This window comes from Artibeus jamaicensis, unplaced genomic scaffold (assembly GCF_021234435.1).
Source record: "Artibeus jamaicensis isolate MK-2021 breed Jamaican fruit bat unplaced genomic scaffold, CSHL_Jam_final scaffold_1964, whole genome shotgun sequence".
In the NCBI taxonomy this organism is placed as follows: domain Eukaryota; kingdom Metazoa; phylum Chordata; class Mammalia; order Chiroptera; family Phyllostomidae; genus Artibeus; species Artibeus jamaicensis.
Window position 1 is genome coordinate 44,737,910 of NW_026522030.1, and position 22,891 is coordinate 44,760,800.

General features: G+C 36.6%; 1 protein-coding gene across 3 annotated transcripts in view; it reads left to right on the forward strand.

Annotated features, from left to right (window-relative positions):
* The window catches only part of KDM4C (lysine demethylase 4C), a 371,183-nt gene that overhangs the window by 30,111 nt on the left and 318,181 nt on the right, over positions 1–22,891 (forward strand). For 2 of the 3 annotated variants that reach the window (XM_037156753.2, XM_053656545.1), the window contains exons 3-4: positions 7,846–8,021; positions 9,539–9,653. In XM_037156753.2, coding sequence (XP_037012648.2) covers positions 7,846–8,021; positions 9,539–9,653 — 291 coding nt within the window. Of the gene's footprint in view, positions 1–7,845; positions 8,022–9,538; positions 9,654–22,891 lie in introns of those variants that run through there. The other variant, XM_053656546.1, reaches the window with a different exon arrangement.

Sequence of the window (22,891 nt, forward strand, 5' to 3'; positions counted from 1 at the left end):
GTCTGTGGAGCTGGGGCTCAGTGGGCAAGTGAAGAGGGTGGTAAGTAAGGTGAGAGCCGTGAAAGGGGCCAGATGGTATTGGGCTTGTCCAGCTACAGGAAGTGCAGTAGGAAGCATCAGCATCTTAAAGCAGAGGAGAGGAGGACATGGTAGCTGTTAGTTTGATTATTCATTATTTTGTGATATTATTTTGTAAAGATCACAATGGCTCTTATGTGAAGAATGACTTTGTTGGGGGAGGCAGAGCAGCAGCGGGGAGTCTTCCCAGGGGTAACTGTGATATGCTCAGAGTCATAGGAGTGGTTACAAAGGTCCCGAGGACTGCATTGCAGGTTTGCACCTATAGACCCAAAGTTGGAGCTTTGAAAGAGAGTTTGTTGCCTTTGACTTCAACTTGAGATGGACACTGTGTCCCTTCCATACTGGAAATCTATTTCAATTGAAAAGTTTCCCTTACAAGAATTTATTTCATAGCATTTATTTCATTTCATTATTGTTTTAAATGTTAAATTCATAATCTGGGTTTCTGTAGATTTGTCGGCATCACTATGTAAGTTTCTGAGCTCTCACAGAGCCCACATGAGACCCGTGGCTGGGTCTCAAGTTCTTGGAATTCCCTTCTCTGTAGGAAAGTCCTGTAGCTTTGAGAGCAGACAGTAGTTGAAGAGAGAGCTTCCAGAATTTCAGGAGTCAATGTTCAAGTCCTCCTACTGTATTATGGCTGCTGCTGCTGCTAGTAACCCAATTCATGGACTGTTCTGACATCTGTCCTCTGAAGTCTGTCATTCTGTTATATATGGTTCAGGTGCCTCCTAGAAAAGATTAAAATTTGAAGACATCATGTTGAATGAAGATTTATTTGAGGTAGGTGAGAGATAAAAAAGGAAGATAAAACAGAGAAAGTAATGGTTTATAATGAATTTCTCAGATGAGTGATTATTAGTTTAACCATTTTATTGGGTTAGTTCTTTAAAACATCCCATTTTTGGAACTTCAGCACTTCCAGATTATTATGGAAGAGAGTAGTCATTCTTTAAATATTTTATTTATTTATTTTTAGAGAGAGGGGAAGGGAGGGAGAAAGAGAGGGAGAGAAACATCAATGTGTGGTGGCCTCTTGCACACCCCCTACTGGGGACCTGGTCCACAACCCAGGCATGTGCCCTTGACTGGGAATAGAAGTGGAGAACCTTTGGTTTCACAGGCCTGCACTCAATTCCCTGAGCCACACCAGTCAGGGCGAGTAGTCATACTTTAGTTGAAGAGAATGATAATAATTTCAGAGTCATTTGACAAACACAGTTTTGATCATAAACTCGAAATAAGTTAGCAAGAAGTTTATTTGGGTGGAGGGGAGTTGGGGGTAACTGTCCCCTTCTTTGGGTGCTGAATGCAGTCCTTTGTCCTGTTCTTTCCCCCCTTTTGTTTCTTGAAAACATACATCATATTGTATTCCACTGAGGTTAGTGAATGCCCTGTGTGGCAGGGCGGCATGTTTAGTAACATGAGAAGAGGAAGCAGCATCTACCCTCACAAGGATTTTCAGGCACAAGCGCACCTGTGGCACCTTTGGCATCATGGAACAGAATGAAGTTAATGAGAACTATTGTATAATTAGCTTTCTAAATGTTGAACAGAGCACACCTGAGTCCAGACTTTTTTTAAAGTGAGATTCATTGAGCATGTTGGACGTATGCATTTACTTAACTTGTGATACTTTCCTTTTACTTATGTTAGGAATACAATGAGGTGTTTCTTTTTAGTTATCTTTGTCATCTTTTCTGTCAGATCACATAAACTCAGTTTCACCTACTTCCCCTCTTTTTCTGGAAGTTGCAGAAATGTAAATATATAAAACTATCAAATCATATCAAATTGTAAACATCAAAGTTATTAATGTTGCTGGTTTGTTTTGAGGGCTAGCTCTGGGGAACAGAACTGCCCATGAGAGTCTTTGTAATGCATCAATTAGCGAATGTATTGGTTTTGATTTGTAATTTATAATTTATAATTTGAAGAAAATAGTTGAGTAGATCTTTAGTTCCTCCAGATGTGACTTTGGCTTCAGATTAGAGTCTGCCTTGGTTTTCCTTTTACCAACATCTTTTAGGTTTATATGTTAGATTTAACTTTTATTTCCAGAGTAAGAGGTTTTATACCCCAAGTTTCTATCTATAAAGTTGGTAGTCAAGTTGGGAAAATGAAAAGAGTGACTACCTCCTTAAATGTGAATCTTCTATTGTTTTTGTGGAGGAAGATTTTGATGAACCACTATTATATATAACATGGGTGGAATTCTTCCACAACAATAATCTGGACATGGCTCCCCTAAGCCATAGATTATGGACAATATGTAGTTTCAGGAATAGCCTAGCAAGTACACTTAACGATCTATACCCTCAAGGTGAAGAAAGATTATACGAAGCACTACTCTTCCTCTAGCTCTTTCCTCAATAGTGATAGCAGATGGTAGTAATAGCAATTTATTTTAAGATAAGTAGTGCTAATACAGGTTTTAGTCAAAATTTTTCTACTGGCTATTCAGCTTAGGCTGGGGTTTGGAAAATTCTAATATAAAATACATATTTTTATTTTGATATAACCAGGAAGGTAAACTTTAGGAATAATGAGTTTCCTTCATTTGATTTATTAAATACAAGAGTTTAGTATTGGCTGATATGGCTTAGTTGGTTGGAGCATTGTCCTGTAAATGAGGGGTTGTGGGTTTGGTCCCCAGTAGGGTTGCGTATGATCACTGGTCCAGGTGTAAACATGAGGCAACTACTCAGTACTTCTCTTTTGCATCAATGTTTCTTTCCCTTCTTTTCTCCCTTTCTCTCTCTCTAAAGGGCAATGAAAACAATGTTCTCTGGTGAGGATAAAAAACATAAAGGTTTAATTTTGGAATCTTTAAAAATCCTCAGTATGTTGTGCTTCCATTTCCTGTGTAAGAATATCTAATGTGTTAAGATTTTAAATTACTGTCTCTAGAAGTACAAATTGGTAGTTACAGAATAGTCGTGGGAAAGTAAGTAAAGCATAGGAAATATAGTCAATAATATCGTGAGATTAGTATGTATTTTGCCAGTTGGGGTACTGGAAATAATTGGGGGACCACTATGTAACGTGTATTTTTTTCTAACCATTAAGCTGTTCACCTGAAACCAATACAAAATAAAATTGAAAGAAAAAAATAAAATAAAATTACAGTCCCCAAATAAGATTTTCATTATAGGTCTGACCTTACAAATTTTTAAAAGTTCTTTCTGAACAATTTAATCAAATTAATACATGCAGGATGGGAGTGAAAGGCAGAAAACTGTACTTGAACAACAATTAAATAAATAAATTTAAAAAATACACGCACTTGATATTTACAAAGGTACTATTTAGATTTTTGTAAATTTATAGTATTTCTTGCTTTTCTAACTTTTGGGGAAATATTGCCCAAAACTTTCTTTTTGGGTAAGCAACTGCTTTGTTTTTCATGAGAAAAGAAAATATTTAACTCGAAATGTAACACTAATTTTGATTTTAGATATATTTATTTTTAAACAGGATTGTGAACAAATCCATGTTTTTTTTTTTAAAGATTTTATTTATTTATCTTTAGAGGGGAAGGGAAGGAGAGAGGGAGAGAAATATCAATGTATGGTTGCCTCTTGTGCGTCCCCTACTGGGAACTGGCCTGCAACCCAGGCATGTGCCCTTACTGGGAATGGAACCATGATCGTTTGGTTCCCAGGCCCACGATCAATCCACTGAGCTATACCAGCCAGGAAATCCATGTTTTTTTTGTTTGTTGTTTCTTCAGATCTAACCTTGATACCAAATCTAACCCTAATCATAAACCTAACCTTAGCTTTCAGACCCTAAACTGAACTCTAATACTAATTCTAACATCAACATTAACTGAATCCTATGCCTACCCCTCACTCAAACCCTAACCTAACCTCTCTTCTTAATGCTAAACCCAACTGTAGTCTCTCACTCTAACCTTAATCCTACCTAATCCCAAATTGTAACCTAACCTCTAACACTAAACTTAATTTTAACAAAACGTAACCTCAGTCTTAACCCTAACACTAATTTTCTAACCTTGATCATGCTTCTAACCCTAATCCTAAATTTATCCTTAAGCCTACTGCTAATACTTAACCTAACACTAACCATAATCCTAAACCTACCCCTAACCCTAATTCTAATTCTAAAACCTAAACCTAACTTTAAAACTAACCTATATCTGCCCAAAATAGACAAAATAAACTTTAAATTAAAAAAAAATTTTTAAAGATTTTATTTATTTATTTTCAGAGAGAGAGGGGAAGGGAGGGAGAGAGGGAGAGAAACATCAGTGTGTGGTTGCCTCTTGCGCACCCCCTACTGGAGATAGGACCTGCAACCCAGGCATGTTCCCTGACTGGGAGTTGAACTGGCATCCATTTGGTTCTCAGGCCAGTGTTCCATCCACTGAGCCACAGCAGCCAGGGCTAGAAGAGTTTTTTAATGGGTATAGAGTTTCATTTCTGTAGGATGTATAAAGTTGTGGATATGGATGATGGTGATAGTTCCACAACAAAATGAAGTACTTAATATCACTGAATACAGTCTAGATGGCAATTTTTATGCTACATATTTTACCATAATAAAAGTTTTTTTTTAAAGTTGACCCTAATCTTAACATGAAACCTAATCTTAAACCTAACAGTAACATTTAAATCCTAAATTTGACCCCAAACGTGAACATAACCATAACCCTAACACGAATTATAAACCTATCACTAATCTAACCCAATTCCTATCTTGACTTCTAACCCCAAACCTACACCTAAAATTAATTGTAACACTAGCCCTAATCCTAACCCAAAAGCTATCCTAACTTCCAATACTAACCCTAAACTTAAACCTATAGCTAACCTCAATTCTAACTTTGACCCTAATCCTTCACGAACCCTAATCCTTCACGAACCCTAACTCTAACTTTTGTCCTAACCCTAACCTATAGTCATAACATTAACTCTATACCTAAGCATATACTTTACCCTAACCCTAATCTAACCATAACCTTTATAGTAACACTAACTCAATGTTTACCTGTACCCTATTCCTAACCCAAAGCCTAATCTGAACTTTGACACTAACTGTAACCTTTAAATCTGTTTCTAAAACTAATCCCAACTTTAGTTCCAACCTCAACCCAACCCTAACCTCACCTCTAACATTAATCGTAACCTTAAGTTTATACCTAACCTCAATAATAGCTTAAACCCTAACACTAACCCTAATACTAAATCTAATACTTACCCTAATCTACCTGGTAATCATAAATTTAACCCTAAAACTAACTCTAACTCTAAGCCCATTTTTTAACCCTAACTTTAACACTAATTTAACCTTAATCCCAATCCTACATGATGACCCTAACCACAACTCTTATCCTAATCTATAATCATAATTATAACCCTAACCATAATCCTAATCCCAAAACTAAAAGTAACCTTCCCCTTAAATTATCTAATTGTAGCCCTAATTCTAAACCTAAATTTAATTGTTACTCTGGCACTAATTCTATTCTTGATGTGAACCATAAACTGAACTTTAAAACTAACTCTAATACCATACCTAGTCGCAAGTCTAACCCCAATCCTAAAACTCACCCTAACACTAATCCTAACTTTAATTTAATCCATAACCATAATCCTAACCCTAACTTTAAATTTAACCCTAATTATAACCCTTACCCTAAACCTAAACTTAAGTGTATATTTTAACCCTAACCTGAACTCTTACCCTAACCCTAACTCTTATTCTAACTAATTCTAATCTATTCCTAACAAAACCAAAGCAACCTAACCTCTAATCCTAACCCCAGTTCTTAACCTAACCTAATTTTAACCTTAATCCTAACCCTAATCTCTAACCATAACCTAACCTCTAACATGAACATTAGCCCTAACACTATAGCTATTCTCCACCCTAAATCTATTTTTTTAATTACTCAGATTTAGTTCTGATGAAGAAGTTTAGTACTTATAACACTGTTAAATATAACCTCCTCTTTTCATGTGTGTTCAAGAAAATGTAGTATGTTTATTCATAGCCATTTGGTATGATTTTCCATATTCTTTTAAAGTATTGAGTATGTATTTCTAGTAACATATAGTATGGTTACCTATTATCTCATTTTTAATTAATATACCTTGGAGGAAATAAAATTTGTAATGTCCCCATATTGCTGATGAAAGCTAAGTTATTATTATGCTTGACATCTTATATTCAAATTAAAAAATTTTTTTTTGTAAGAGTATATTTAAGCCAAACTGACATGATGTGCTACAGAGCAAGATCTCAAGTACTCCGGAGAATAACAGTTTTACAGCTTCTTTTATGCAGTTGGAATTAAGGAGGGAACTAAGGAAGATCACATGGAGGTGGGAGAAAAGCAAGGCGGGATTGGATTACAGGATAGTTAACAAGGTTATGTGCTCTCTTGAGGGTGGATATGGCATATTTCAAAGGTGTGTTAACCCAGATGCACAGAGACAAGGGACAGGGCTTGCTTAAAGCAAAGAGAAACCTTTCACTGAAGATGTTGTATGCCTGCGGTATGAATACCTGCCATGATCTGGGCAGTTAGCAATTTATGATCACAATACCCTGTGTGGCTAATTTCCACACAGGGAAAAGAACCACCTTTTTTGAGGTTCACTGTTCCCCATTTTGTTCATAAATCAGTCAGAAGCATGCATTGATGACCAGTTTTTTGATTGGATAGTGTGATCTCATAGCACTAGGAAGGCTCATTCCTAGGAAGTCTCAGTTTGCACATTGTGTTTTTGACGGTTGGAAATGGGGCAATACTGTAACTGTGGGAAAACAGTGTGGGCTGAGCAACCTCACACAGGCACATGGGAATTAATAGTTCACATCTTTTTCCTACTCCATGTTTAGTGATGTCATATTGGCCACAGTGGTAGTGGTTACCATGGAAATAGGCAAAAGCTCCAAGTCAAGGTTTCCCTAACTTCCCCAGAAAGCTGGTTTTTAAACATTTATGAGCATACCACTCTATTTGTCATATTTCATGAAAGGTAGTTAAAAATATATTGACTAGTGCACATTTCATTGTCTTTCAGCTTTATGTTAAGAGAAAAAAAATTCTGATGTGCCTAAACCAACCTTTGGAAGTAAATTGGTAGTATGACTAACTTAGCCATTACTGTCTTGTCCTTCAGACAAGTTAAAAAATATGTACATTACACAAATGTTTACTTCTTTTTTCTCATTTGTATAAATAGTACCTGAACTTTAGAAGTTACAGTTCTGTTTGTCAATTTTACATTTAAAATTGGGACATTAACAGTATCAACTAAAAATGAAGTTAATTCAAGTATAGTAGTATTTGGTATAGTGAGTCCTCAGTAATTTTTGCTTTATAAAAAAATCATTATCAGCCCTGGCTGGTGTAGCTCGGTGGATTGAGCACGGGCCTGTGAAGCAAAGGGTTGCTGGTTCAATTCCCAGTCAGGGCATATGCCTGGGTTGCAGGCCAGGTCCCCAGTGGGGGACGCATGAGAGGCAACCACACATTGATGTTTCGCTCCCACTCTTTCTCCTTCCTGTCCCCCCCTCTCTAAAAATAAATAAATAAAATATTTAAAAAAATCATTATCAGTAAGGTGGATATTTGGGAGAATGTGAACATTTTTCTTAATCTGAATCTTCATGATTCTTCCACATTTGTCATAGAAATGCTGACATATTCCTCATGTGTATTCTGCTGTATTATGTAAGCTAAATAACTACTTGGAATATTTTCAAGCTAATATTTTATTTTATTTTCAGGTGATTCCTCCTAAGGAGTGGAAGCCAAGGCAGTGCTATGATGACATCGATAATTTGCTAATCCCGGCACCCATTCAGCAGATGGTCACAGGGCAGTCAGGACTGTTCACTCAGTACAACATCCAGAAAAAAGCCATGACAGTGAAGGAGTTCAGGCAGCTGGCCAACAGTGGCAAGTGAGTGGATCCGGTTTGCTATTTTTATTTCTTTCAAAGATATACTCGGGCATGGTCAGAAACCAAGTAGACAAAGGAGTTTGTAATGAAAATGAAAATGAGTTTCCTGCACATTACTCCTAATTTAACTGTTTCTGTTCTTCAGGTAGTTGCCCATTTAGATTTAGTTTACTGCTAAGAAAATTGTTCCTTGTTTTATCATTTTATTAATAATATCTCTGAATAGGTTTTTCTATAGTTTAGTTGTCATGAATTTTTGATTATATTCATGATTCATTTTTGTAAGGCAAATTTTCTTTGTGTGACAGTGTTAAAGTCTTAAATGATAAATTATACATACTAGAAGATGAGTGATTTAAAAATAAAATTTTTGGACTTGGCTGGTGTGGCTCAGTGGACTGAGCTCTGGCCTGTGAACCAAAGGGTCCCTGGTTCGATTCCCGGTCAGGGCACATGCCTGGGTTGCAGGCCAGTTCCCCAGTAGGGGGTGTGTGAGAGGCAGCCACACATTGATGTTCCTCTCCCTTTCTATCTCCCTCCTTTCCCCTCTGTCTAAAAACAAATAAATAAAATCTTAAAAAAAAAAAAAAGAAAATCCTTGAATGACTTGAAGGGCTACTATTATTGTATTAATTGCCAACTGTGGATTGAAAATATTTTTTAAAATGTTACGTTGAGCCCTGGCTGGTGTGGCTCAGTGGATTGAGCATGGGCCTGTGAAGCAAAGGCTCACCGGTTTGATTCCCAGTGGGGGCACATGCCTGGGTTGCGGGCCAGGTCTCCAGTGGGGGACACACGAGAGGCAACCACACATTGATGTTTCGCTCCCACTCTTTCTCCTTCCCGTCTCCTCTCTCTAAAAATAAATAAATAAAATATTTTAAAAAATGTTACCCATTGTTGCTGACATGTACTGTGTAGTTAGGCACAAGATGGTTGTGGCTATACTGAACACATACAGATGTTTTTTTCTTAAACAATAGTATAATTTACAATAGTAAATTAAACAATAGTATAATTTACATAGCATTTACATTTTGTTAGGTATTATAAGTAATCTAAAGATGATTTAAAGTATATCGGATGATACGAGTAGGTTATATGCAAATACTACCCATTTATAGAGACTTGAGTGTTTGCAGGTTTTGGTGTCCACGGTGGGGGTTCTAGAACCAATCCCCAGTGGATATCCACTTAGGGATGACATATAGTATAATTGGCAGAAGATTCAAAAAATATTTTGAAAGTTAAAATAATGAATTTTTAAGTACTTTTCTATTACTGATACTTTCAAGAAAGTATTTTCCTTACTAGTTAAAGATAGGAAGTTTTCATAGTGTTATTAAGTAATCTTAAGAGTATACATATTTGCTTGTTAAATTTGGCATCACAAATCGGGGCAGTATTTTCATTTAATGGAATTTTGTTTAGAAAGTGATTTAAATCAGATGGGTGGAGAAAAATCTTAAAATTATCTTAACTATTTTGCACTTACTATTTTCATATGCCTTTTCCAGATATTGTACTCCAAGATACTTGGACTATGAAGATTTGGAGCGCAAGTACTGGAAGAACTTAACTTTTGTGGCCCCCATCTATGGAGCAGACATTAATGGGAGCATATATGATGAGGTATATTTATATTTATGATAGGCTTTGTAAAGGATCATTTTATGTTACTACTGTGACCATTTTAGGTAGTTGAGAAGTAGTCATTTGTTGTGCTTTGTGTGATTCATAATTTCTCATGGGATAAGAAGAAGAAAAGACACATCAACAGAATTTCTGCAGCTGGTATTTTTGAATTGAAATGAACTAGTTGAACAAATACCTGATTATTCAACAGTAATATATATAGTAGTATATATTACTATATTACTTATAGTAATATAATAGTACTATAAGTAATATATTATTATTATACTGTACTACACAACAGTAGTGTGTAGTACAGTATAATAATAATAATAATATTAGTATAGTAGTACTAATCTATAGTATGTAACTATCTGACTATTCTTTAAATTACATTAAATTTTTTTAAAAGCAAAGCTCATGATGAATATATTTTGAAAACAGGATATATCCAGAATACCATGTTAAGGCAAAAGCAGTATTTTAAAATATATTCCTGTAGTTTTTTTTCTTAATAATTAAAAAAAGATATATTTGAACAGACCTATCTTCTTTTCTTCCATGAACTGTGAGAATTTTTTAAAAAAGTACATATTAGTATAGTCTTTCCAGTTTCAGGAGAACATCATCTACTAGATATAGTCCAATCCTTTTTGCCTTTTTGTAATTCTTATTTTTAATTTTTTTCCTTTTTTTAAACCTTTTATCCCTCTCCCATTGCTCTATTTTGAAAAATTTCTTGTCCAGCAAAAGGTTGAAGTAGTTCAATGAACACCTGAATACCCTTCACCTAGATTCACCAGTCATATTTGGCAGATTTGCCTTATGTTTCGTCGCTCTGTCTCTGAGCTGTAACATTTGAAAGTAAATTGCAGACATCATGACAGTTCACTCTTAATTCTTTCAACATGTGTCTGTTAATTACAAGGCAATTTAAGATTTATATGATATCATCTAATATATAGACCATATTCATAGATCCTTAATTGTCTCAATGTTATTTATAAACATTTTTTCTGCATTTGAAGGATCCAGTCAAGGATCCTTATAATCAATAAGTGATCTATAGGGTGTTACTTGGAGAGTAGATGAATATCTTTTTCCCCAACAGCCTTTCACCCAATGAATTTACATTCATTGGTACTCCTTGTCTGAGTCAATTACTATGTATTTTTATACCATTTATATTTTGAAAAACAGAACAAGCTAGAAAGGACGTAAAACATAAAGTTAGACCTTCATGAATTACCGTAAGGTGAATGCCATCGTCATCACTGACATCAGAGAAAACATTACCAGCATGCTAGAGAACCCCTTTACACCTTCTTTACCTAGTATAATACGCTCCCCTTTTTCTCTAAGGATAATCACTTTTCAGACTTTAAGGTAATCACTCCTTTCTTTAAAAATGAAGCTAATTGTATCTTGTTTCAAAACTTTATGTAACTAGAAGAATCATTCATTATATTCTTATCTGTCTGCCTTCTGTCACACCTTATCATATTTCTAAACTTTTTCTGTACCATGTGTATCTGTTATTTATTTTCATTGCTGTATATTCTATTATATGAATTCACCACAGTTTATTATTTTTCTGCTACTGATGATTGTTTTGGTCACCTCTAGCTTTGGCTTTGTGCTCAAAACTTCTGTGAATGTTTTATGTTTCCCAGAGTATGGAAGGGTTTCTATAGTGTGCATGCCTAGGAGTGGTTACAAGATATTCATGCATTTAGCTTGAAGTGAAACTATTTTCTAGTTCACACCTGTCTATAGCAATGTCTGTGAGTTCCCATTACTCCACATTTTCCCTGATGCTATTAACATCAGTCTTTTAATTTACTCTGTTGGATATGTGTAGTATCTTCTACCTGTTCAACCTCTTGTACAAGAGGTTTTCTTTTGTGTCATGCTTTTCTTATTGATTTATAGTTTTTTATACATTCTGGTTATGAGGTAGTGTCACATTTTCAAATTTTCTGTATGGATTTCGTGTTGTTGAATGCTGTTATTGAAAGGACTATTTTTTTAAAAAATATGGACTGGGTATCAAATGATACTGTGGAATTATTTTTGTCACTTTTAGATATAATGATGGCATGGTGGCTATATAAATATTTTTTCTTATCAACTGAAGATTCATACTTGAAAAATATACTGGTGAAATAACATGGAGTCTGGGATTTATTTATAAGATACCTCAGAAAACAAAGTGGAATGGGTATGGTTGAATGGAGTCAGGCAAACTGTTGGTAGTTGAGGCTCAGTAAATATGCATATGTTTGAAATATTAAAAATAAAAATTAAAAAAGAGGAAACATCCTCTCTTCTGGTTTTTCATTAGTGTAGGTAACTTCTTTATTGAGAATTTTTTATTTATTAATAAGGTAGTACATACTCAGGTAGAAAAATGAAAAATAGGGGAAATATGAAGAAAAATATTACTCATAAGCATACTAAACAGAATAGCCTTTTTGTGATTTCCCTTTGGCCTTTCCGTTTATGTGAGTGTGTGTGTATTTGTGTATGTATGTATTTACATATGTGTATGTGTTTCCCCACCAAAGATCTGAGAAGTTTTTAATAGTATTTTGGCTTTAGAAACATTTTCAGTATTGCTCTCCAGTGGATCATTTCACTGTGTTCCAGCCATTTCTGTACTGCCAGTTTCAAATTGTACCTTTATTAAATTGTTGCTATTTTTGATACTTCAGTTCCAATTGTATTACTGATTTATTTTTTAGTAATAACAACTATCTTTTAAGTTTAACATGTTATGGTTACGTTTTTGGGAAAATGAGTGCTATTACCACTAAGGCTTTCTTACAGAACATGGCACCTTGTCGTATTAAACCAGGTTCTGTGGGATTTCCACTGGAATAGGTGAGGGCATTTAAATACTGTTGATATTTTACACTTGAAGCCCAGAGCAGTTAAATTGCTTTTACAAAATTTTGAAGCCAGTAGAGAGGCTGCCAGGTGCTCTTATCCCTCACACCAGTTTTAAGGAAGCAGTTACTTACAGTCAATCTCATAGTTGTGTAAATGTGTAAAACTAGGTCAATGTCAGCTACAAATTTCTTCTGAGCTGATGGTTTATTTTGGGCCTTCTCTCTGGTTTCTTCTCTGTGCTATCCTGGCATGTTTTCAGGCTTCTGAAAGAAAAAGTGAGCTGAAGAATCATCTAAATACTGGGCTAATAGGTTGTATGTCTGAGTGCTCTAAAATAAAATAAAACTTAAAGAAAGTTTTATTAATAAAACTAAGTTTTAATAAAAACTTATTAAGTTTTTTATTAAAACCTTAATAAAAATAATGTAGACTAAGTTATTTTTTCTAACCACCCCTTTGGATCATTAAGTTCTTTGTTTCTTTTTACATATGTGATTAAGAGTTAGAAGCAGGTTTTTTTTGGACAATTGTAAAAACAATGGATCTAAAAAGCCCTGAACTAGCTTTCCATATTTGGTAGTGAAATAACAATTGTTTCCTGCACAGATGAGGCTGATGGACTTTGGTTTACTGTGCTTATCAATTTACTGCTTGTTTACACATTGGCGTTGCTTCTAGTGAACATTGACTCTAGGCTTCAGATTTAAGTAACTGAAATTATTAAATCCAATAAACAAAATCAACTAGTTTGTACACATGCAGTTTTAAACCTTCCTCATTATTTATAGGTTTGGGAGGCAGGACTGTGTCATTTTGGTAGGACTGACAAGGCATAGTATGTTATGGATTTTTTGTAGGCTCTGTGGGAGCATTTAGTAGCTTCAGAGTGGAGCTGACATTTCGATGCTTTTGAGGCATAAAGAATGATGTGAGAGAGATGTTGTAAACTGCTACTGGTAAATGAAAGTAATCACACTCAGGATACCTAAATTCAGACAAATGGAAAATGACTTGTATTTGTCTCCTTGAGGTGGATAGAGAGTAACAACAAAGAGAGTACATTAAAGAGAGTGATGAAGGGGCAGTGTAAGGACAGCCTGTGACTGTCGGGAACATCTGAAATCATTGCAGTGAATGGTCATTGAAAAAGCCCATGTATTACTATAGTAACCTTTGTATTGTTGAACTGTTCAGCTCAATATTTAAATTGTATTGGGAACTGACTTATTATGGTTCATGGCATTATATTGAAAGGGATTATAATCATCAATTTGTAGTTCACTTTCCCCTAGTTTCCAGTTATGTAGTTCACTCCCCTAGTTATGAGTGTTTTCTTAAATCTTAAAAGAATGATTGAAAATAAATCATAGTGTGTGTGTGTGTGTGTGTATAGATGGGAGTTCTTTGAGAGGATGAGGGGATGTAAGAGAAACAGTTTGTGTAGGGTGCAAAGATGAATAAGGGTCCTCATTCTCAAATAATTCCCAGAGGGGCAGTGAAGCCAGTGGGGCCATTGGGGCCAGTGGGGCAAAGAGTTATAAGGAACTGGGCCATAAAGGCAAATGTGGGGTTCCATGGAACCTGGAGGAGAGGCACTTGAAGCAGTCTTGGCATTGACATTCTTGTGGGAAGGGGACATCTGAGTTGGGCCTAGAGGAGTAAGTTCAAGTCAGGTAAAGGAGGAAGAGAGGAGGATGAGACAGGAACTAGGTAAATTAGAGGGTAAGACCAAGTTCAGTAAAAATACTTGAATTTGGAGGCTTTATACTGCACCTGGGCTTGAGGAGAGTGAGGCAGACCTGGAATAGTGGCTTGGCATCTGAGGGCCAGGGACCAATTCAAGATTGGAGACAGGGCTGTGGGCCTGGTCCCCTGGACCCATAGTGCTGTAGCAGCCTCTCCTTTCTCTTGCAGCATCAGGCAGGGAGGTGCCATTGTAATGTTGATCAACACAGGAATTGGGGGTGAGGTGTTCATGAGAGAAGCTGGTCTTGATAGTAAAGGAAGAAGGGCCTGGGGATCCTAGGGCACCGTGTGGACTGTTCATTCTGTTGCTTCTTTCAGAGGATGTACTGAGAAGTCTGTCAGCACCATGGGCAGTAGCCTATGGTAGCAATAACCCTAATACATTTTAAGCAAATTACTGTTTTTTAAACTGAAATATGAAGACTATCAAAGGCCTGCATTAAGAAAACCCAGCCTTTGTGCGTATGATGAAGGGCAGGACTTGGCCGTCAGATTCTGCCTGTTGCTATTCTTTGTAAATAAAGTTTTATTGGAGTATAGCCTCATTCATTCATTTACATATATAGAGGTCTGTTCAGAAAGTATCCAGCCATATAATTTGAAAAATAGAGACATTCTGTAGAAAATAGAAGATACAAGAAACATTATACATAGGACAATGATGCCTCAGTCCCCTTCAAAGGAGGCACCTTGGAACCTTACACAGTTCTCCCAATTACCATCAGCTGCTCCGTCATATTTTCCTGAATCTCATCAATGATCTGAAACCTCTCCTCTTTCAAAGGTGATTTTAGTTTTGGGACAAGCCAAAAGTTGCAGGGTGCCAGGCCTGGGTTGTAGTAAGGCTGAGTCACCTGGGTGATTTGGTGTTTCGCCAAAAACTCTGCAAAAAGTCTGCACAAGGTGTGATGATGAGTGGGCGTGTTGTCATGATGAAGCTGCCAATTACCAGTTGCCCATAGTTGCAGCCATTTTTGTTGTATTGCATCTCTCAACTGATGAAAAACATTGGGGTAGTACTCCTTATTAATTCTTTGGGCCTGGAGGGTGGGCCTGGGGCATATTTGTGATGGGCAATACCTTCCCAATCAAAAAACACAGTTAACATGGTCCTGATCTTGCTGCACACATTGTATTGTCCCCAAAAGCCTTTTGAATCATTTGAATAGTTTCCATGGAGGAATGTTCAAGCTTAATGCAAGATTGGAAGCAGATTTGTTCCTCTACTCACTCAGTCATTTTGAATGCTATGGTCACACAGTACACATGTTCACTCAACTGCGTGTACCACCCCCACTGACTAGTATAGTGAAGTCATCATTGTCCATGCATGCACATTCCAGTCCACTCTCTTTGGCTGTCAGGTTACATCTATGTCCCACAAACTGTTCTTGTGATATTAACAATGTTTGGACTTTTTCTGGACAGATCTTGGATGGCTTTTTTTGCCCGACAGTGTCAGAGTTGAGTAATTGTGACAGAGATTATTGGTTCACAAAAGCTTATAATATTTACTGCTTGTCCCTTTGCAGGAAAAGTGTGCCAATTCCCAATATAGAGGCATAATTATTTGTTCTTGGGTAAGGGTGCTCAAAGCCTTTTTGAGGTATAGGATCAAATTCTCAATGTTCTCAGGAGAATGAGATTCATATACATTGACTACATTGATATCTTAAGGCAGTGAAATTGTTGAAATGTTTGATGATGTCATGAACCTTCTGAAATTAAAGAAGGTCTTGAACTTAGATTTTGCAGTTTCTATTTAGAGCTACCTGTGCTCTTGAGTAGCCATATGGTTCCTTGGTTACAGTAACATTAGCATAAGAATCCTAATATCTGAACTTTACAAAAATGTTTTCTTTTTTTTTTTAAATGCAGGTTGTAGCTTTAAAAATTTTTTTTATTTATCTATTTTTAGAGAGGGGGAAAGCAGGGAGAAACAAAGGGAGAGAAATGTCAATGTGCAGTTGCCTCTCATGTACCCCCTACTGGGGACCTGGCCTTCAACCCAGGTATGTGTCCTGACTAGGAATTGAATCAGTGACCCTTTGGTGTACAGGCTGGCTGGCATTCAGTCCACTGAGCCACACCAGCCAGGGCTAAAAAATGTTTTCTAAAAAAATTTTTAAATGAATGTATTGGGGTGACATTGGTTAATAAAATTATGTAGGTTTCAAGTGTGTAATTTTATAATACATTTTCTGTATATTGTGTGTTCATCACCCAAAGTCAAGTCTCTTTCTGTCGCTATTTATCCCTCCTTTACACTCTTCTACCTCCACCCACTCCACTTTTCCTCTGGTAATCACCATACTGTTGTCTGTATCTATGAGTTTTATTTCTTTTGTGGTTAATTCCTTCACCCTTTTCACCCAGCCCTCAAAACCCCTCCCTTCTAACAGCTGTCAGTCTGTTTAGTCTGTTTTCTGTGTTTATGAGTCTGTTGCTAGTTTGTTTGTTTATTTTGTTCATTAGATTCCACATATAAGTATTTGTCTTCCTCTGACGAACTTATTTCACTTAGCATAATACTCTTCTAGATCCATCTTTGCTGTTGCAAAAGATATGATTTCCTTCTTTATTTACAGTCAAGTAGTATTCTATTGTGTAAATGTACCACAGCTTTTTTAATCCACTCACCTAATGATGGGCACTTGGGCTGCATCTAAATCTTGGCTATTGTAAATAATGTTGCAATGAACAGAGGGGTGCATTTTTTGGTATGTTTCACTAAGGGCTGGTTCACTAATAAAGGAAATTTTAATAGCCTTTGCTAACTGTACATTTAAAAAGTTAGCCTTCTGTTAAAGAAGAAAACACACAAAAAAGGTAAAGAAAAAAGTACTGTGTGGGATAATTTGGCTTGCCTAAGTAAGGGTCATGAAAGTCAACATGTATGTGTTGGAAAGAGGGGATAGAACATTTCTGGATAGCCAGTAGCCACATGTATTTCCACAGACCTTTGAAGATGGAATGTATTCTTCTTGTTCTGTGTGTGAGCTCAGAAAAAGATCAACATTATTTATTTACATTAGTACAGTACAGAGTGTCATTCAAGCATGTGGTTTATGCTACTTCAGGCTGCGTTTCTAGTACTACCTGTCATATAGTATAAGGGTGATCCTCTTAATGTTGTTAGTGAGTGGTTCATTGAATGAGGTTGAAAATGAAATTCCATGTGCTTTGCTTAAACTGGCTATTATCTCCCTAGTCCCTAGCACTAGAAGGATCTCCAAGAGTATTATCTAATTCCAAAAGATTCTTCTTTGCAAGATTTTCCCTTACTTGAGGGGTGACAGCTCCTCTTGTAAACCCCACCCACCTCCTCTATCACCCAGCCCAGGCCTTCTGGTTTAAATGCCTCATAGCATTACAGGCAGTGTAGTCCTCAGTGGCATTTGTGAGCTGATGTTTTCAGAGTAGATGAGTATAAGCCAAGAGTTCAGTTTATACTCATCATTGCAGTTCTCACTTAGGAGCACTTTAGCTTTCTCTGGATGTTTTATGTCCAGACACTTCTTTCTTTTGAAATAACCTATGAGACACATTACATTAAGATCGAAAATTTCCTTTGTGTGTAACCATTTTTCCTGATAGCTTTCTGCAGTTCACTTTAGGGAAGATAGCAGCCATCTCACAGTGAGGGGAAGGGAAGCTGCTGCACCTGTGATGTACAACTTGTGCCATATCACTGTTTTTAAATCTCCTAGACTTGTTTTGAAACTCGGTTCATTGACTAAATCATGTTCTTCCCACATTGCAGCCACATTCCGATATCTGCAGGTGTCCACACCCTATACGGTACCAGCCTGGTACTCAGATGTCTCCTACCCTGAGAGTAGCTATCAGTGCGTTGCACGAGGAATTTCTCTAGTTTTTCAAATACTGTGTTGGCTAAAGTAGTAAGGCTAAGCTTGCCAGGAACGACATTGCTTTATTTAGTAGAGGGGGGCATATTGAGATCGTGCTTTGTATGCTTCCCTTCCTCTATATGCATTGTCACCTTCAACTCTTTTTAATGTGTGGTGTTTTCTAGGTGTCTTATGCTCACTTACCCTCTTCTTGGGCATCTCTGTTCTTTCTTTCTTTCTTTCTTTCTTTCTTTCTTTCTTTCTTTCTTTCTTTCTTTCTTTCTTTCTTTCTTTCTTTCTTTTCATTTCTTTTGGTGGATTTATACTTTTATTTGATAGTCAGCAGTTAGTTCTTATCCACATTAACTGTTTGTAGATTTTTGAAAGTGGTGATTTTTTACATAGGCAACCAACATACAGAGCTTGTTTGGTCAGTCTTGATCCTCATTATGTTTTCTGGACAACTGCACCTGGATATGGTATGGGACATTATTCCTTTGGCCCAGACAGCTTTGTTGAGCCTGTTGCCAGTGCGCACATCTGGAGTTCCCTTTTCCTTTATAGAAAAGTCCAGATCTCTGTTCTTGAAACCCACTCTATTTGATGTATTTGTGGATGTTGATGGTGTACTCTGGTCACTACCTTACTAATGGCAAAACAGTCCTTCTTCTTGCTACTCGTCTTTGCAGGAGCCATTATGCTAGGCCCAAGTTGGAAAGAAAGTGCTCTTTTTGGGCTTTTCTATCATCTAAGAAAACATTTTTATTATTAATAATGGGAAGATGATAATAGTGATGCCTAATGCATTTAATATGGGCACAAGACATAATCCTTTTGGGAGAACAGCTGAGTAACAAGTGTACTGTTGTCTGTATTTTCTTACTTTGATTTGTATACAACTGAAATGATTCCAGGGGTGGATTTCACAGTCATTACAGATAGTTTTTTTTATTTGGACAATGAATTTTGAGTAAGGAGATACACGTTTTAACAGCAAATATTTGGAAAATAAGTACAGAAAATGAAGGATACTTGTGTTTACCTGACTTTTTTCTGTAGTAGACTCCGAGTCCAGTGATGACAGGTATCATTTCTCAGATTGTCAATAGTATCTGCTGCAAAGTGTGCACCTACATAATTGTAGAATTGATAAGTAGATGACATTGGAAAAATAATCTAAGGCTAGATTGCGGAATTTCCTGTGTGTCTTGGTTATTATTCTGTACCTCTTGAAGAATTGCTTGAGATCCTTTAGAAGGAAAATGATAGGATCAGAATCATGCTTTAAAAAGTGTGATCGGATAATGGTCTGCAAGATGTCCTGGTCATAGCAAAACGATTGGAGAGTGCTTTGAAGAGGAGGAAGAGGCAGGGGTTAGAGTGATCTCCTCTGGTATGTGTTTTGCTGAACACTAGTACTCCCAGACAGTGGTTCTTAAACTTTTGGTCTCCTTCAACAGAGAGGTTTATTTATGTAGGTTATATTTATCCTTATTTATTGCATTAAAAATTATGTTTAAAAGTATTCATATTTAATTCATTAAAAATAATGCATTACATAATAACATACACATTTTTATACAAAATGACTATATTTTCTAAACAAAAAATTTTAGTGAGAGGAGTGGCATTATTTTACATTTTTTTCAAGTTTCTAAAGTGTAACTTAATAGACGACCTCTAGATTTCTACATCTGCTTCTGCATTTAATGTTTTGATGTCATGTAGTCTCTGGAAAACTCCACCTCACACTCATGTACAATTGAGAGTGAAAAAGGCAAATACTGTCTTGATATAATTATGAAAATAGTTTTGATGCCACAGACTCAGATGGAATCTGAGTGCCTCCCAATGGTTTCTAAACGACACTTTGAAAAATGCTATCTTAAGATAGCAAAAGATTCATTCCCTGATCTCATTCTACATGGGTGATGGAAGGATCTTCAGGCAAGGCAATAGTGTTTCATTCTTGTTTACAGACCTTCAGGTAACTGCATCTTTGATAAGTGCCTCAGAGACCTAATCACATTAGGAGGCAGGGTTCTTACACAGCCAGCTGTGGAATTCCTGGGGAACATCATGCCATATATTCTGATATATAACTCAGGCAAGAGTTTATAAGCAGAAAATGGATTTAGGATGTAAACTCAAATCCCAGTGTCTGAAAAATATATAAAATATTTTAAAGGAATTATATTCTAAGATTCCCTTTCAATATTAATTTGCTGGTCTGTTGCTTTTGTCATGCAGGTATATACGTATGTATGTGTGTGTGTATTTATTTTTAATTATTTTATTTATTTGTTTCTAGATAGAAGGGAAGGGGGGAGGTAGAAGGAGAAGGAGAGAGACATCAGTGTGTGGTTGCCTCTTACATGCCCCCAAGTAGGGACCTGGCCCGCAACCCAGGCATGTGCCCTGGCTGGGAATTGAACCGGCAACCTGTCAGTTTGCAGGCCAGCACTCAGTTCTCTGAGTCACACCAGCCAGGGCTTAAGTATAATATTCTATACTTTGTATTTCTCCTTGAGAGGTAGTGATTTTTTTTTGCTATAGTTAGGTATGTATATGGGGTTCTATTTCTAATTTCTGTTGAATGTCTTATTTAAAATGCATACATTTTAGGGTAAAAATGACCTTTTGTTAATATGAATGGTATATATATTAAAATTTTACATACATAAAATTTAAATCACTCATAATCCTTTCACTCAGGGACAGCAGCTGTCAAAAAATTTTAGTGTATTTCTTTCCAATGTTTTTTCTCAGTTTAATGCTCCATAATTATATTTTTCAAAAGCAGATGTGGTATCACAGTGAACATAGTTCGGTCTTACCTTCCCTCCCCCCCCCCCCCTTACCGCACCTTCCAACCCTTCAGCTGCCCGATCATTTTCTTGTTTTCCAAGATGCTGTTCCCACTAGCCCACCCATCCATTTGTGCCACCATTCACATTTTTTATTTTTTCTCTATCTTTATTCAACCTCCTTTCTATTTTAAACACATTGTGAATGCTTTCCAAAAACGATAGATGTTCTTCAACAAGTGATATAACGTTTATTTTATCTGTCTTACTTTTATTGATAGGGTGGTTTTTTGGAACCGGGGAAAACAGATAAATCTAACGTGAAGAGGGATGCAGGTGGGCTGTGGAGGCAGGGAGGGAATGAGAGTTCTTGGCTTTGCGTGGGTCAATGTAGGGTGTAGTTTACAGTCTACAGTGGGGTGGCAAAGTCATTGTTAACCAGAGAATGGCACCTTGCACCAGGACACATTAACTACCTTATTTCCCGCCTTTTCTTCAGCAGTCCCTTGAAATGGAAGTCTATAGTAATCCGCACAGAATATTTAACCCGTTTACTTATATAATCAATGTCTGTCATCCTTAGCTGTGACTTTTGGGGAAGCTCAGTCTTTGCCCTAAAGTCTTCATCTGTAAAGGGTAGAGATTGAATTAACAGTTGTCTTAGGTTCCTCCCAGTTTAAAAATACTTGTTTTACAATATTTCTTCTTGAAGCAGTTTCTTTAAGAAGATGAACTGAATTTTTTCCTAAGAGTTTTTATGAGTTATAGATTTCTTTTGTATTAGGATTTTGTCAAGATCCCCTTTATAAGAAATCTGCTGGCTAAAGCATGGGAAACAGTAAGATTTTAGTTTTAACAGCATTGTCTTACAGGTGACATTATTTTCTTTTCATATGGATTAGCGTAAATACTTTAATCCACCAGATGGTGCTGTGGGACAACAAATTTATCTAAGGCTGTGGTTTTGCAAATGAACAAGTTTTCACTGAGTCACCAGCAGAGTTCCTTTCCATTTTTGTATTTTTATCATGTCAGGATATCATTTATCCTAAAATAAGAAATAATTTGAAGCCACTACACTAACTTGTGTAATTTTCACACCCAAGGTAAAATGTCATTATTCTGGCCCTGGCTGGTGTAGCCCAGTGGACTGAGCGCAGGCCTGTGAACCAAAGGATCGTGGTTCGATTTCCAGTCAGGGCACATGCCTGGGTTGCAGGCCAGTTCTCAGCAGGGGACGCGTGAGAGGCAACCACACATTGATATTTCTTTCCCTCTCTCCTTCCCCTCCCCTCTAAAGATAAATAAGTAAAATCTTTAAAAAATAAAATGCAATAAAATGTCATTATTCTGGACATTTTGGAGCAAAGACAGTTGTGGCCTATAGTAAGTAATGTGACTTTCAGATTTTTGTTTTGTGAAATAAAGCTTTTACTTAATCAAAACCCACCTGCAGGCATGTCGTGGCTGGTCTTTAATGAATGCAGTCTTAGCCTTCATGATCCTAAATTATACCATCCAGCCAGGGGAGGTGATGGTAGTTCTGTTCACATTGCATCAAGAATGTTTCATGTCTGGAGGCTGTGTTTTCTGAGTGGATATTGTCAGGGAATCGTCGATGGAAGAGAGTTAAAGTTCACCCACAGGATGACCTCACAGTATGTGGCTACTGCCCTCAAGTGTCTTTGCTTGTACAGCTGCCCCAGAACAGATTAGGCTGCCCTCAGGGTAAGGAGCTACTGACCTTGGAATGTTCACAGGGAAAACTGGCTGATCTTGTGTTAGAAATGATTTAAAAGACATTTGGATTGTTAGTTTCTGTTTTAACTCTTCTCTTTACGTCTCAACTTATAAAGCTCACCAAAGGACACTTAGATGGTCAATAAAGTGTTAAATTGGTAAACCTACAAATATGTGAGGAGTCCCATGCTGAATGGTT